The sequence below is a fragment of the Patagioenas fasciata genome, chromosome 1 (genome assembly GCF_037038585.1).
Source record: "Patagioenas fasciata isolate bPatFas1 chromosome 1, bPatFas1.hap1, whole genome shotgun sequence".
NCBI classification, from domain to species: Eukaryota; Metazoa; Chordata; class Aves; order Columbiformes; family Columbidae; genus Patagioenas; species Patagioenas fasciata.
In genome coordinates this window covers 163234969-163251939 of record NC_092520.1, presented here as the reverse complement: position 1 = coordinate 163251939, position 16971 = coordinate 163234969, and the positions used below count along the sequence as shown (strand labels likewise).

The following is a 16971-nucleotide window of genomic DNA, read 5'->3' as shown; positions in this document are numbered from 1 at the left end:
GCCGCGATGCGCTGCCCGTCAGAGTAAATTAGAGCACAGCTTATTCATTCTCCTCCTACATCACGGGAGTTGGATTTTGAATACCCGTTACTCTTTATTCTTCAGGCTTCATTAATAGTTTCGGACCATGGGTAAAGTTCTCGGTCACTGGCCCCTTCTCCGTTAGTGTTAATGGAGCTTTTTTTAAGTCTCCTGGAATGTGAAGAATGAAGTTTTGCTTCCTTTTTTGGGAACTCTTAATTTTTGCCAGTTGTATGATTACTTCAAGCTTCTGCATTGCTTTAAGCAATAAAAGAGTACTACTAATTTATTTACTATGAATAATTAGAATTTACAACACAAAGAAATGACATTTAAGCCTTAGCCTTTCAGGAAACTAATTATCATGTATATGAAGATTCCCCTAGGATGGGAACTGAATGCTGAGAAGATTTGATTTAATGAGACTGTTTTAAGTCTCTTTTTTATGTTAAGGCTCTTTTTTCTTCTGATGCCCTACTGATAGGCTGAGGGGAAAAATCAGATTGGAATGAACAAATAAATTATTTTAAGATAAGCATCTCTCAAATCCTATTAAAAAAAACAGGAATTACATTTGAAATTGAGATGTACAATTCCAGTCCTGAATGCAAAATTATCTTTTCACATGTTAGTTTAAAACTAGCAGCTTCAGCTAGCAAATTTCATAGGATTTTACAAAGTCAGATTCTGTAGTAGTTTTGAGAAGTAAAAACAGGTTTAATTTGGTTTAGGAACAGTATTGCAGTAAGTACTTTTCACTTACCAAGAAAACCATCACATTATCTTATTAAAACTAACTTTGCATGTTGATAATTATGTTATTCAAAGAAAAAGATCAGGAGGAATGAGAACATTCACTTTTCTTGGTGTGTGTGTGACTGTATCCAAGTTACTATCCGTAACCCAGGTTTTGTTCGGCAGTGACTAATTTAAATCCTCCTAGGAATGCACAATATCCTTGCCAAAGGGTTTCACACAGCAATTGAAAGCTGTGTTTCAAAATAGGCATTCTTTACAAATACTTCAATTAAAATTTTGTCTTTAAGAATACACCATAATAGCGCATGTGCTTTGTGGCAAATAGAGGTAAACGTTTAGTCTGCACTGTTGAATGAGTTTTTGCTCAGCATGCTCTGCTTTGCCAGTGGGGCAGCTCAGTGGAGGGTGGCATTTGAAGAAAACCACGAATTAAAGCACTGTAGGAGTGTAATAAATAAAACAAACTCTTGGATTGATTAAAAAGAAAAACAAAAAAATTGCAATTCCTGTCTCTTTTTTAAGAAGATTACAGACAAGTAATGTATCAAAGCTGGTGCAGTCAGGTAAATCCCCAGTGTTTCCAACACTTGGCTCCACACACAGATAGATGGTTCAAGCAGTGGCTTTCAGATCTTTCCTCTGACAGTTCACAGCAGCATCTGTTACTGAGAACTGTGACCACTATGGGTCATGTTGCACCTGTCCCGCTTCCAGTAGAAGTTCCATTCTTCTACCAGAGAGATCCGCAAGAGGCCGACTGCTTTAGGCTTGGGGTTATGGTGCCATCAGCTGCGATGGTATTAATACTAGTTTTTGTGCCCCTCACTTGCCTTTCTCACTTAAGGTAGAGTTACTAATAGTGGGTGTGCTGCTAGCGTGTTACAATGCAAAATAAGCGGTTTGTTTCAAATACTCGGTTTTGATACCTTAAATGAATCCTTTCATTTCAGAGGTCTGGTAGCATGGCCGTGGCCATGTGCTGCGTTTCCTTTGGATCTCGTCTCACTTAAATGCGCTGATTTTTTTCTCAAACAATTATTTGGTCATAATCTAAGTCATGTCGTTTTATCTTCTTGGTTAGAATGGTGTTGTTATGCTACACTGAAGAGTGCTTGCCATTAAGAGTACATGTTCAAGATGTTTTCTGCCTGCTGGAAACAGGAATAAGTATTCATGTCAAAAGAGGGTTTTCCAGGGAACTACTTCATCTCCAGTAAGGATAAACATTTGGAAATGAGCATGTCACTTGCACTCAAAGCAGTTGACCAGAGTGGTTTCTGGTCTAGTAATACTGATTTCTAAGAAACCCTGGAATACTGGAGAAGAATTTGAGTATAAAATTTTGATTAAAATCATTAATAAAAAAAGCAAATCCAGGAGCATAAATCTAGATTAGCAGATGGTAGCTGGATAGATGTCAGTTCCATGTAAATTAGTAGTGGATCTGTTTTATTTAATTCTCTTGACTAAAGAACAGGCAGTGTAATTTAAGAGGTAGTTTTTTGGGTTTTTTTCTTCCTAGGATTTTACCTGGATCTTTGAGACCTTCATCACAGAAGTCTCTCGTAGGCTTCTTGTGAATAGCTTGTGTTAATAGGAAGGCAGAGATTGTAAGAAGGTTAGTAATTTTGACTGAACAAGTAGGGAAAATGGACATGGGTCACAGTTGCTTCAGTAGATAGGATAGAGGATAGGCTAGTAGTAATTCAAGTTAATACTATGATGCAGAAAAATGGGTAAGGTCAAGAGGGGAAAAACAGTTTAAGATCTGATATTCTGTGCTTAAAAAAAAGAAGTCTGTGCATTGAAATGGCATAGGAGCAGTTGTCCTCATTCAGGGAAACATTCCAACTATCCCAGCATCCTTTCTTGGCAAAGATGAGTAGGAATGTGTTTGAGAGCAAAGTAGATATAGAACAAACTTTTTTTTTTTAATTACTGTTACCTTCCCAGATTAGAGCAATAGTCAGTTTAGGGAGTTCTTGGTGCATGTGCTCATGTCTTCTAATGAAGAGCCAGAGTGCTGCAGCCCCAGACATGCTGGATGATGCCATGGGGGAGTTGCTTGGCTTCATATGCTCGCTTTTCCCAGTTCGCTTTGCAACTACAGGAGAGCGTCAGAGTCTCTTATTACCCCAAATCCACTTAATAAGATACTCCATTATATATAAATAAAGATAGACAAATGTTAACCTAGCTGTTTTGCATTTTCAGATTCACAGTGAGAAAAGTTCCTAGAGCCAGACTTCTATTTCAGTCGCAAACCACTACAGTTGAATTAACAATACCTTCTTTTTATCTTATTACAAATCCATGTCAGAAGCACATGAAAAAAAAAAAATCATGGAAGTGTGAATGGAGCTCTAATAGTTTTAAGAAAAACAAGTTCCACTTAGACAAGTGTGGAACATTTTACTTGAAGCAATAATAAGAGAATACCAAAACCCTTATACATAGGACATGGTGTAGCAGCTGTGTTATGATATTTGTGGTCTTGATTTCAACTGATATCTCTTCCTAAAATTACTTGCATATGTTGGCAGGAGAAATCACTGATGTCAGGAATGCTACATATACAAGGTACACATACACATATTTTAATGACATTTTTGCATATCTGTGCCAAGAGAGGGGGTGCTCGATACAAATTTCACAAGAACTTAGGCCAGGTCTAGTGGTTCCTGTCCTTGTGCCGTCCCTATTGTGTGTGGACATCTGTTTTTATAGTAGGAGAAGTGGCAGGTCTGAAAATAACATTTTTGGGTTTTGATGAATTCATTTACAGTGGGATCAATTCCTGTACAGGTAAACATTGTGCTGGAACAGAAGAATGTGCAGTGCAAGGCTCCAGAATGAGCAGAAGATGACACAAGGCTATTTGAGCAGTCTATAGATACTTCTGGGTTCATGTTGTTTTTGGTGGAGAAGCCAAGTTGAGACATCCAGCTTGTCTCTTCATCCTGCTCATTTATATTTATGTTGCTGCATGTGGAGCCAAGCTGGAGAAAGGAGCATGTTAATCCACTATCCATGACTCTCAATGGGCCTTTTTACCCAAGGAGTTGTAACATGGGGCTGTGTCTTTATGTGGCAAGCTGGTGAAATTTACAGCGTGTGGATGGATGAGCTCTGCAGCTCTGAGGAAGTCCTCTTGTTGCTACTTCCAGTGATAGCAACTGTGCAAATTACTGGGGGGAAAGCTGTTCTGTAGTCCATACAACCTGCAGGTTAAAGAAATCACCGTGGCCAAGTGTCAGAGCTCTGAACTCTGCATCAACACTTTGGCTCCTCTCCAAAGTAGAGAGTGTTTACTGTTATCAGGGACATATCCCAAAACAGTTAATGATGTTCCACATTAGTATGTGCTTTAGGTGAATACTTCGGTAATTCTCTGGTTTGAATTTCTGAGGTTTTAATTTTATGAGAGCTTAACCTTTTCCATGTCAGGGCTGCTTTGGATCCTTGCTTTTTACCTGCCTTGCCTGTGTGGCCTCTGGCTCTCACTTGATCCTGTAGTTAGCTAGACCAACGTGTTAGAAAAGACTGTTCACTTTTCGTAGGGTTAGCTTTCTGCTGGTGAGTTACCTCCTAGTGCCAGGGAGGTGTTGCAGGGAGCTGGTGAGTGCCCATGGGCAGGAGTGCGAAAAGGGAGGGCGGGTTTACAGCTGAATGGGAACAGGGTGATTTAAACTGTTGTGGAGCCCCAGCCCTTGTCTGTCATGTTAAATTTGTTAGGAATCCTGGGGGAGCGAGAACAGTCTTGTTTTCTTGGTTGGAAAAAGCAACTGCAGGGGGGCATGTGAAAATAAAAAATAGGAAGTAAAAATAAAATCAAAGCAAGGCAGAGTTATTTCAGTGTCTGAATAAAGTTTGGCTCAATTTTGAGGTGAAGGTTCAGTTCTGATTCTATCTAGAGTAGTTTCCTTTCTTTAAATTGTCTGGTGCCCTCATGCAGTTAGTCATAGATATGCAGAGAGACTTTTTACTTCCACATTGTTTTTATGGTATTTGAGAGACTTTCGGATTCCTTACTCTTCCAAATCTACAGGCAAGAATCCTGTGGTAGGGGAGGGGAAGAGTTTAAAATTGTTCTTGGACAGAAAGTAATGTGTATGTAAAGCCTTCTGGTAATTTTTGTATCTTTTAGCACAGGTGCTAAGAGGTTAATAGCTAGCCTGTCACTCCTATTGTATCAAGAGATTTTTTCTTTTCTAACCTAAAGCAATGTTAATTTCCATTTAAGGAAGAATGTCTGCAGGAGCCAGTGGTATTTACTAACTGCGCCTGTGAAAACATTCCTTTTCACCCTCAGATGCTCACTCAGCCTTCTGTTTTCCAAGTGACGTGATTACAGGCTTTAGCTTGCAGTCTGAGAAATTAAAAGCACGTTTTAATAACGTGAACAGCAGAGTTCTCAGTCCTGACTCCGCCTCGGATACTTCCTCGCTTATGTTCCCCTGGCTTGGATTGGAGTACAAGTGTAGCGATGGCTGAGGGATTTATGCTTTTGGTGGTTTTGTCTGTGGTTTTGTTGTTGGTTTATTTATTATTCTCGTTTACAACATGAAGTCCCCTACTGGAGCATCGTTTTACCTTTGTCATTAAGCTTCTTAAACCCAGATTTTGTTCTTGATTTGAAGTATCATTTGACTGTGACAGGTTATTGCAGGGAATGAATTGAGCTCTGAACCCCATCTGCGGTGTTGTCAGCTGATGCTAATTCCTCTCCTTGTCCTCTTTGGTCAGAGTGAAAGGCTGTGGGGTTGGACACATGAATGGCTCAGGGCTGCTCCATGGTAACGCTGTGAATGCTCCTACCCTGTGGTACCTACAGGATATATAAAATTGTTTGCCTTTCTTTCACGGGGGGATGGTAAAGCTTGAATTAACTTGTGTCTACCACAGTTTGGTGACCAGAAAGCAGCACATGTGAACAGCTACTGTGGAGAGGATGATGCACGTTAACTGTGTATCAGTCTTAACCTCATGCTCTCTTTATACTCAGTAGAAAACAGGGGGGGAGGGGTATCAGGAGGGTGTTGTGGCCCGTTTATCTGGTGCTTCAGCAAAGGAGACCCTTGCCAGTGCAGTGCTTTGGGTCTGAAGCTTAGAGCAGATCCATGTCAGCATGTAACAACATTTCCTGAGCACTTTTGATGGGTAGATTTCTAAATACTTCAAAAAAGAGGACTGTACCCTTTATTCCTATTTTACAGTTGGGAAATGCATGTTACCTAGGCGTTCCTGCTCCAGCAGGGGGATTGGACTAGATGATCTTTTGAGGTCCCTTCCAATCCCAAACATACTGTGATACTGTGATACTGTGATACTGTGATACAGTTCTTTTGAATGGAGAAAGCAACTGGTTTGCAAGCTGAAATCTGAAGGATTTGCTTGAGCTGTCTGGGCTGAAATGGTAGATCTGTTGACATGCAAAGAATTTCTCAGTAGTTGCAGACCTGGCCGAGACTTACACTGTGTTGTACCCAAGTAACTGTATAACTAAAAAAACCTTAAAACTGTCACTCAACAAATTAAAAAAATATCAGCCTATGAAAAATTACTTTTTTTCTGCACTTGTGAATATAAGGTTTGTATTTAGCTGGTATTTTCCCTGCTTTATTTATTCCTGCCTTATTCTGATTTGATTTGCTGTAGAAATACCATAGCTCTCTTATGCAGTGCGTTACAATAGTGCAGGCTTCCAGTGAGTGCAGTTGTTTTGACCCAAGCATATGACGTGTCTCATCACGATCCTATACTACATTGCCTCACACCTAGATGGATTTAGGTTTGTGTCTGTGCATGTTCTGCTGTGTTCTGAGGTCACCATATGCAAATGCTTCTGCTGTGCTAAGGTACTTGAACCTGCTGGTACTGTTGTGTGGGCTTAAAGTGAGCACATGAAATATTCTTGAGTGATGAAGTCTTGTCTATCTGCATGCTCCCATCCCAAAGTCCTCATTTTCCTTATCTTCTGACAGAGAAATATGTCCAGCTCTGTTTTAGATCCAGTAATCAAAATGTAAAGATTTGGGGTGAGTGCTGCAAGGGAAATTAGACAGATCACTCTGACAGTGACAGAAAGACCACAAAAAAGTATAATGCGTAGTTTTCCTTCTCAGACTGATCCAAGCAGATGTGTTCTTTGCTTGCTTGCTTATTTTTGCTGCTGTAATCTCAGTTTACTTGGGTAGCTCCCTCTCACCAGGCATCGACTTCGTGTTCTTTCTCTGATCCTTTCCCACAGCTATTTTTGTCTCCCACACTTTCTCCTCCTCACTCATAGGTCAATCCTATAGTTCCCTTAGTTCCTCACAGAGCCTTTGAATGGGAAGAGTCAAACACCCGCTGAGTTGTTCCAGGGCTGAATATGCAGTGGTGACTGCTCAGGTGGAAGGGTAAGGGCCTGCTTTGTCCAGCCTTTGAGTTACTGTGGCAGCTAATCTGCATCTTTCACTTGCAGTAAACCTGAATTAAGAAACACCATGCTTGTGCAACTTTCATATCTTAAACATACTGCTTTGTTATCAAACATTATTTATTGCTGTCTAGAACACACTACCGCTGCCCCCCTGCTCCCCCCATCACTAGTGATTTCTTGAAAATACAGGGGCAAAAGAGCTGTGATTTCTGAGCACTGTTTCCATAAGAAGCAGGGGTACAAAGGCTGATGACAGAAGACTGTCATGCTGTTAGGACATGGGATTGCACTATGAGAACTTGGACTGGATTTCCATCAGGAGCCTTGGACATTGATACGAGCATTTATCAAAAAAAGCATTGGCAGAGCTCCTGAGGAAGAGGCCTTCCTTCCAAATACAGAGCTAAAGGGTGATCTCAGAAGTCTAGGTTGGGAACCAGCTAAACAGCATTGTCTCTAGGATTAATTTCTAGGTGTAAGGTGTTCTCCCAAGAAATAGTTACAATGTTGACTGCAGCAGCAGCTTTAAACTTTTTTGATCTTATCTGGGTATTGGCATCCTGCAGGCTTTAGTACAACAGATGTGCTTTGTCTGCCGCATGGCTTCATTCGGTACTGTCTATTCCTGACATCAGTTCTGAGGTCTTCAAAAGTGCTTGTTTATTGCCTTGAAAGTCAAACGCAGCAGTTTTTGTCCAGGTATGTGCCTGTCCTGTTTAAGGTGCTCTCCCTTTCTGCCCCCACCTGAGTGTAGAGTCCTCATATCTGTCTGGTTAGAACAACTATTTATATTAAGACTCAAAAGAAACAGCTGGGAGAGCAGAAAACTTGGTTGATATTTTTATCAGCTTTTCTATGGATTTAGAACATCCCAAATGAGAAATGCAGTACAACTCTCAAACAGCATTGTGCCGAAGTTTTCTTTTTCCTTTGGAATTGGTTCTGAGTCTATTGTCGTGGCTTGTCCATGCTCACTTGGTTGTCAGCAGCCTCTTTGGCTTTGTTTAGTTTGACCAATCCCACACCCACCGTGTGTAAACACTGGGTGAGAGTCAGTTGGGTAGAAAAATGACAAATGACAATTAGCCCATTAAGCAAGAGAGCAGAAACCTATGAAGGCCCTCTACTACGTTAAAAAAAAAAAAAGAAAAAAAGGCAACCACATTTTAAATGCAACTTGGTATTCAGACAATATGAACTGCATGCTTGAGAGGATAGGGTAGTTAGAAAGACAGTACACTGATTAACGTTTTTCTCTCTTGTCAGAACCTTCCTCAAATACTGATTTCATCTTAATTTCTTTTTAGAAATACCCTAGATGTGTTAGGGAAGAAGACAGGAATTAGATGTGTTCTATATTACATGGTCACCTTAAGAGGAAAATTTCTGTTTTGAAAATAATGTGCTTATCTTCTCCAAGATTTGTTTATCTCCATGTTCTTCTCAGTTTAAAGAGAAGGGTGCTCAATCTCTATGGTCTTTATCTGCCTGACAATACATCTTTCTCTCTTTTGAAACGTTGTTTCTGTTTACAGTGGAGGTCAAAATGATGGTGGTTACAGGAATTTTAATTTCATTATCTAACTGTTCTTTGAGTGGCTTTTGTTCAGGTGTTGTTCCCAGTGGGTAAACTACTGTCGTTTCAGACAGATTACATGATCTCTAATATTTGTATCTCCCAGAATCCTGTCTAATACAGGAGCAAGTTTTATAGGAAAAATTGTGTGGAAGGGTGTCAAGTCTGTAAGCTATAGCATGTTTTCTATACATCCAGGATGAGTTCTCTTTTTCTGCTATTGCAATCTGTGATTGCTCTTTTCTAACAGGTATGGCATGATGCAAACTGAGAAATACTTTTTCTGTGAACAGTGCAAATACCCTAACAATTCTCTCTCTTTCTTCCTGGTTGAAAGAAGCAAACTTTGTTTTGTCAGTTTCCTTCTCAGCCACTGGTTTGTGATCTCTGTATTAGGTAAGATGCATCATTTCAGAATGTTAATTAGGAGATGGGTTTGGTGACTGACTCTACTTTAGAGCACTTTTTTTTTTTTTTCTCTAGTTTGTGTGCTTTTTTGAGAACATTGCTGTAACTTTTGGATTCGTACATTCAATGTTTTTAGTGATTTCTGTGTTCAGACTGTAGTCTTCATTAACTCTATACCAGATGTAAACCATCAGCAAGAGAGGGAAAAGATGAGTTGTCACTAGCAGAATTTGATTAGAGCATAGAGGTAAGAAGAGCAGTGTGCAAAATTCCAAAAAGAAGGGAGATATTTAATTTCACACTTCACTATATAGAGCTGTACTGTATCTGAAGTCTGAGCCCTGTAGTCAGGAGGCAGGAGCTGCCTGGGGCTCATACCAAGAGCAAGAAGAGGATTTGGCTGCTTTTCTCTTAGCCCCTTTATTTGCTGTTGGTTGTTGTTTTCTTCTTAAGAACAGGACATTGGCACTTCGTTTGCATGAGTCATTAGTACATTCATGTTATAATATACTGGCATCAGCAGTTTGACTTCTTCACATAAGGATCTTCAGTTCTGCTGTTGGGTACTTCGGTTCTCAGATGCTGATCAATCTGAAAAGGGTCTAAGACACTAACTTTCAATGTAGTATTAAATAGTTTGGCGCTTCATTCTGATAGCTTACCAATCCATATTTTTATTACGCTTTTCTCTTTTCTAGAAGGGTTTTAATAATGCTAGATAGCTTGTCTTTTGCAGTTTCTCTTGTATCCCTGGCACTTTACTCTGTGACTTTAATATTAATGTCACACACTGAGTAGTTAAATTGAGCATTTCCACCAATCATTCTTGACAAGCCTCGTGATAAAGGATTTCTTGGCGATTAGTTTAAGTTAAACATTTGACTTTTGAACTCATTCTTGTGGTATGTTTGAAGATGGTGGTGGCCAAACAGTGTATTTTGCTGAATAACAAACTGCAAACATAGCTGCTTTTTGTTATTATAATGGAGGGATAATTGACATTCTGGTGCTGATGTAGCTGATGTTTTACTTGAAGCTTTAGAAGAATTCAAAATACTTTGTTATTTTGCTCTAATACAGACAAGTATGTTGATTTATTTTTGTTTTGTTTTTTTTCTAAAACCATTTCTAAGTGGCTTTTAAGACTGCAGATTGTATTCGCTCTGAATTACAATTGAGTATACAAAGCAGGCACTTGTAAATTCTCCTTATGGGTGAGCAGAGGATAGAATTCAAACAAAATATAAACGTGACTTAAAATCACGAATGCTTAGAGTTCTGTACAGCAGGATGTGCATCTCACTGATCTGTAAGATGCTTGTCTTTTTGGTTTGCTTTGTTGGAAGCGTGGTCAAGGATGAGCGCGTCCGATGGCTGCAGTCAGCTGTGCCCTGGCCCACCTGCTGGTCACTGACCCGTTGCTGCATTCGGGTCTCCTTTGATCTTGGATACCAAAGATTCCTGCCTTTATTCTTATTCTGGGTGAAAAATCCATGGTCGTGATCACACTAATTGTTGATGTTGGACCACTCCATTTGGATTGGTAGACTTTTAAAAGTGCACGAAGATCGTTCAGATAATGTGTTCGAGTTCAGAATCCTTTTTTGGACTATCTTAATGTGAGAACTAAGGTCAAGTATTCTTAAAAAAATAAAATCTTTTCCTGGGTAATTTATATCCATAAATAATAAATAAATAAACCCTGTTTGTAGGGTTTAGATAGTTCCTACAATAACATTAGCTCTTTTCATCTCTGTAAAGATGTTTTTCAACTTGTAAGGAACAGCAGTTAGGCAAGCTAAACCTGTTGAAAGGCTTGCATAGTGAAAAAGATGCGTTTTTTCCAATTATACTGTTGTTCTGTAAAAGATTATATAACTGTAAACCCATTTTACTTAAATATTTTGGGTACTGTCTGGACATTGTAATAAAACTGTGTTTGAAAATTATTGTTAAAATGCTGAAGGGGAAAGGTGATATAATGTCAAATAGTTGAGATTTAGGATTTTTCCTTGGTTTTGCTATGTATTATGGAAGGTGATGACAATAAGGTTTGATATTGTGCAAAGAGCTATGAGGATGGTACTTAGCAGATATCAGAGTTGTGCATGGTAAAGCAAGGAGGTATTTGATTCTCAGTGCTTCAGTAAGAAGAATGACTATGAAGAAATTATGTGTAAAATAGTTGTCTTTTTATTTTCAGTTAACTTTTCCAAGCTTTTATGAATGGTCAGCTGAAGGAAAAATAGTGTTTATTCCCAAAGTGTATTTTGTTGTAGTCAATTACTTGGTTACATTTTTTTTCAGAGTTAAAACCAAAATTCTTATATATTGTCTTGTGAAACTTTTTGGGAATTGTTTCCATTTAATAGAAACCTTTGCACTTTTTCAGTATTTTGACATGAACTTTGACTAAACACAGAAAATATCTTTGCTGTTTTTTTTTTTAAACTTTCTCTTTAATTGTTCAAAGTCATTTTGGGCCAATGGAAAAAAGCCTGGATTTGTTTCCTCTCCTAGCTTGTTAGCATGGTTAAGAAGCTAAAAAAAATGTTGAGATAACCGATGGTGCTTGTGTTGTAGAGATTCTATTTATTGCCCAATGTGGAGTTCAACGTGGGTTTATTGAGAGTATGTATCTGCTTGCACATCTCGCTGTACTAGTTAAATATGTTATTATCTCAAGTGCTCATCCTGCTGATGTAGCGCAAGCATCCCTGGAGTTCTGCGAAAATAATAGTTTGAATGGGGTTGCATCTAGTTTGGGCAAAATCAACTGGTCTAGTTAATAGGGCTGAGACTAACCTGCCTGACCTTTCATGACATGAACTGAGAAGCTCCGAGATATGTGCTCGGCCAGCAGAACCACAAGGAAAAGCAGATTGGTGCTGGAAAGGGGATGCGGATTGTGACATTTTGACTTGGCACTGTTTCTTGTGGTGAGAGCAGCTTATGTGCACTCAGAAGCTGATGTTTTGCATGTAGGAATACGGCTTGTTCTCATGGAAAAGACAATCCATCCCCAGATTTTGTTTGTTCTTAGCAATGCACAGTTGTTTATAGGAAGCAAACCAGTGAATAATTAGAAATGTTGTTTGTATGATGTCTCTTTAAACTGGGGACTGGTGGTGTGATGGAATGCAGGGATGTCTTTGTGGCTGTTTCCTTCATCAGTCTGATTCTTTTGAAAGCATCTTATTCTGCTTGTATTTTCCATACTAGAGGTTTACAGAAAAATGTTTATACTACAGCTTCAAACATTTACTGAAATGCTAGAAAACCTAAAGAATTTCTGTGGATTCCTTATATTAAGATCAGATGTGGGAATGTCACATTGAATATCTGCTGTACAAAACTCAGATGATTTTAATGGAAAATAAGAATCCGAAGTGGTATGTGCCTAGCAGCAAAATAAAAAAGCAGGGGGAAGGGAATGGACAGAGAGAATTATATAATGGGTCAGAATTGCACCTTGGTGGTAACAAGTACATTTCTCTACTGTGCTGACAGCCAAAGTAATTACTCCATTTATGTCTTTTTCATTGATATTAAACTAGTTTCTGAAGTAAATGTAGGATTTGAGAGAAGCCTGCAATGCAAGCAACGCAGTAATCCATCTGATTGAAATGTCCTGTGGGCTGGGGCAGTTTCAGCCGCAGGGCAGTTTAAACAAAAATGTTTTTTAAAGTGTGTCACAACACTTCATACAGTTTTAATTTTTCCATAATAACTAATCTGTCAACCAAAACTTGCCTTAGTTGATATTTATTATTCTAAAAGTTACGTGGAATATAAATAGCATTAAGATTAGCAGTCTAACTGAAGCTGATGGAGAAGCACATAAGGAAAACACTGAATGTAAAGTATTATGAAAGCTTATTTCATAATGATTTCCCTGTTAAGGCTAATGGTTATTGAAACAAAATAACTCTAGTAAAAAGTAGTAAAATGTTAAAATTCTGTAATTATTATCATGTCACCTTGTGCTCAGCAGGCGTTTCATGGTCATTGTTTAAATTAGTGTGTATGTGCATGTCTGTATGGAAGGCTGAGAGAGGATCTTACCAATGCTTACAAATATCTCAAGGGTGGTTTGTCAAGAGGATGAGACCAGACTCCTTTCAGTGGTGCGCAGTGACAGGATGAGAGGCAACAGACACACAGAAGCACAGGAGGTTCCATCTGAATATGAGGAGAAATTTCTTCACAGTGAGGGTGCCAGAACACTGGAACAGGCTGCCCAGCAAGGTTGCGGAGTCTCCTTCTCTGGAGACATTCAAAACCCACCTGGACACATTCCTGTGTGATCTGCTCTGGGTGAACCTGCTTTACTTAGCAGGTAGGTTGGACTAGATGATCTCCAGAGATCCCTTCCAACCCCAACCGTTCTGTGATTCTGTGAAGAGGAATGTAACCTTTGTGTTTGGCAAACCAGGGAAGGTCCTTGACAGTGACTGGTAATCTGCTTGGACCTTCCCAAGAAGAAGGGAAAGGGCAGAAGGGGCATTGCTGGTAAATCCTAGCTGGAAATAATTAGTTTGTGGCTGAAAATTTTGTGTCAGATGATGACATATTGTTCCTGTCCAAAATATGTAAGAGAATAGTTAGTAGCAGGTGATCTTAAATCGAAAGAGAGAAGAGCATTCTTCCTCACAGATGTAATTGTGTATTCAGAGAAAAATATTTCAGTGGAATGCTGGTGGTCTCTGGGAAGCTGATGGGAAGTATGTATCTAGACAAGGAGACAATTTTTGAAGAAAGGTGCACTTGTCTACTTAGTTGCTACAAAGATTTTTTTTTTTCTATCTACAGTATTGTAATATGAGATTTATGCTTCTCCTTAAAGAATGTTGTTCCTTCAACATGCAAAGCTTCTTTGAGGTGTGTGAAGATTACCGGTCTCTTCTGTCTCCAGGCACTTTTCTCCTACACTTATTAGAGGCTGCTCTTTCAAACTCATGTCAAACTATGTTGTTCCTTGGAGTTTATCTGGGATCTCTGTTCTCTTACATGAACAACCTGGAGACTGGAAGAACAATCCAAAAAGTTTTCCTGGTTTTCTAACACAATATCGTTCTTCATCTGCATGACGTTAGTGATACTTTTTTGCGATACCTTCTGTGAGCCTCATAGTTCTTTCTGAAGAAGACTGATTTTGTAAGAGCTGAAGATCACACCTTTTCTTTTTGCAGTAGTGGCTCATTATTTCTTATTTTGTCACTTCAGAATGGGTTATTAGGATAATATAATAAATTAGGATACAGACATAAGTTTGTTTTACCAAAATTTTTAAACTTTACGGTTTGTAAAAGGTAGAGGATGTTGATTTGAAACTCATCTCCTAGAATGTGCTGTGACAGTGTTTTAAACACTCTGATAAAAATGGATCTGAGAGAACCAATTTAACTATTTATCTCTAGTTATTTTATTTGAAAAGAGCACTTATTGAAAGTGGGTTTGAATGTATAATGATTCAGCTGTAATAATCTTTCAAGTATGCCTTTTCTTATGGATATTAGTAGACAGTTCTATATCAGTTACATTAAAATGTTGGTTAGAAATAGAGTGGTGAAATCACATTAGTATTCTGCTATGAGTGCTACTGTAGAGAATTTAAATGGCCTTTATTCGAGTTCACTTTATTATGTTCACTTTTGGAAACATACACCTTCCCAGTTTGTCAGCTTCCTAGCACTTCTATCACCATAGTGTTCGCTTTGGAGCAGGTAAAATTAGTTTTTTACATACTAGTGCTATTTTTAGCTAGTAAATAACACTGTTTCTTTTTAAAAAATACTTCATTCTAGCATTCTCATTATATACTTTCGATGAGTTTTGCGTCTGCTGGATAAGGTGATGTTGGAGACTGTCAATATCTAGGCACCAGAACAGTGATTTTTGGTTTTGTGCATGAGAAACTTCCATTGAAATAATTTGACATTCATCTTTATTCGCTTGCAGCCTTGTCGTCTGTTTCTCAAGCTATTGCATATTAACCTAGAAGCTTTTTCTGATGACTTAGAATGGTTAGTTCCCCAGGTTTTTGAAACGAGGTGTAACACACCTCTTTTTAATGCAGTGCTGGCAAACAGCTTGTGATGTTTTGATCAGATTTTTTTTTGGAGCTTCATGGCTGCTTCATGTGAGGCTTCTAAACATGAGATTGTGGGTTTTTTTTCTTTCTATAAATTTGTATACGTTAAGCTAATAGACCTATTTAGACGTAGTTGTCCTAGTCCAAAGCTGGTTGAGTCCTTTCATTTCTACCCTGGCCTCGGTGTGGCTTTGAGCTAGAACAGAGACAGAGTTACTGATTTTTATTTATTTACTTCCTTACTTTTCCTGTCTCTCACCTGTCAGCACTCAGTGGTTTAGAAACTCAATCCTTTTGAATCAAGTATTTCAGCAAATCTAATACGGAACGTATGTGTTGAAGAGCTAAAATGTTATGTACAAGTGTTATTGTTAGTAATTAATGACTGCCCAACTAATTTAAAAATGACTAATTTTTGATGGTGAATTTTCAAAGACAAAGCCAAAACCAAGGATGGGTGATTGAGACTTGACACTTGAATCTCAGCCAATGCCACTGTGTCCAAAAAGGTCAGCTGTTGATTGAGGTGTATAATTAACTTTTTTTTTCCTTTTCTGTGCTTCCTCAAAATCTCTGCTGTAGAGGTAAAATTTTTGCTCATGTCAAACGTGATTGTAGAGTCATTCCAATGGAAGGACTCTGGTATAATTCAGGCTCCTGCTCATGGCAGGATTAGCACTAAATTCGGACAACGTTGCCTGAAGCTTTGTCAAGTTGGATCTTGATTAGACTTTTTCTTATTTTGTGGTTAAGAAAAAGTAATTGATTGTCAAACTTTATTCTTATATTGGAGATATAAATATCCATGGAAAGAAAACGTGTTTAAACGTTTAATTCAACTTTTCTGAAATATTAAATTAATCTTGAAAGAATTCACTGATGTGTGAGTTCTGTGGAATATGGGAAGCCTGTAAAGCAACATTCAAAGACTGTTTTATAACTAAATATTTTTGGTTTTAGAGCCTTGACGAGTATGAAGATGATGAAGCAGGGCAGAAGGAGCGGAAGAAAGAAGATGCTATCACCCAACAGAATACAATACAAAATGAGAGTTCCAGTGCAGATACCCCTGGCTCATACTTACTACAGGTGAGATCATAACACTTGTTAATTTTGATATTTTACTCTGTTTCAAAACTCATACTGCTGCCTTCTTTGTACTCCTACTTAACAGTAGATCATGTGCTATATTGAAACAAACATGAAGTTTGGGAGCTGTCACATTACTAAAAACAGAGTATGAGGTACCATTCTCCAAATTCAACACTACTGAGAGCCAGTTCTGTTTCTGAAGGGGCTTTGAAGGCAACAGTGTTGATGTTCACCATAGAACTTTTCATTTAATGACACAAAGAGAAACCTGGAGATTCAAGTGAAAAATACTCACGGGTTTAGAATTCAGTTAACTGGAGGTAGACTTTTCAAATCAGGACCCTATTTCCTAATTCAATTTATTGTCAATTAAAAAACCTTCTAATTACTGATTCTGGGATTGAGATAGACACTCACACTCTTAGGGAATACACCCCTTGCCACTGTGTCAGCTCTTCTCCATTTTTTTTTGTTCTCCAGTCCCCTCGCCACAGGTTACACTCAGTCCTGTGGCCTCAGCGCCATCAAAACATTACAGTTATGCCCAATACACCCCTATCAAATGTTGTGTCCTTCTCCCTTTTGTGGCCTTAGTCT

The 16971-nt window shown here is 38.6% G+C and overlaps 1 protein-coding gene across 4 annotated transcripts in view; it reads left to right on the top strand.

Annotated features, from left to right (window-relative positions):
* Positions 1 to 16971, top strand: part of PAWR (pro-apoptotic WT1 regulator) — an 82729-nt gene that overhangs the window by 24948 nt on the left and 40810 nt on the right. For all 4 annotated transcript variants that reach the window (XM_065861862.2, XM_065861853.2, XM_065861846.2 and 1 more), the window contains exon 3: positions 16243 to 16371. In XM_065861862.2, the coding sequence (XP_065717934.1) occupies positions 16243 to 16371 (129 nt within the window). The remainder of the gene's footprint in view (positions 1 to 16242; positions 16372 to 16971) is intronic.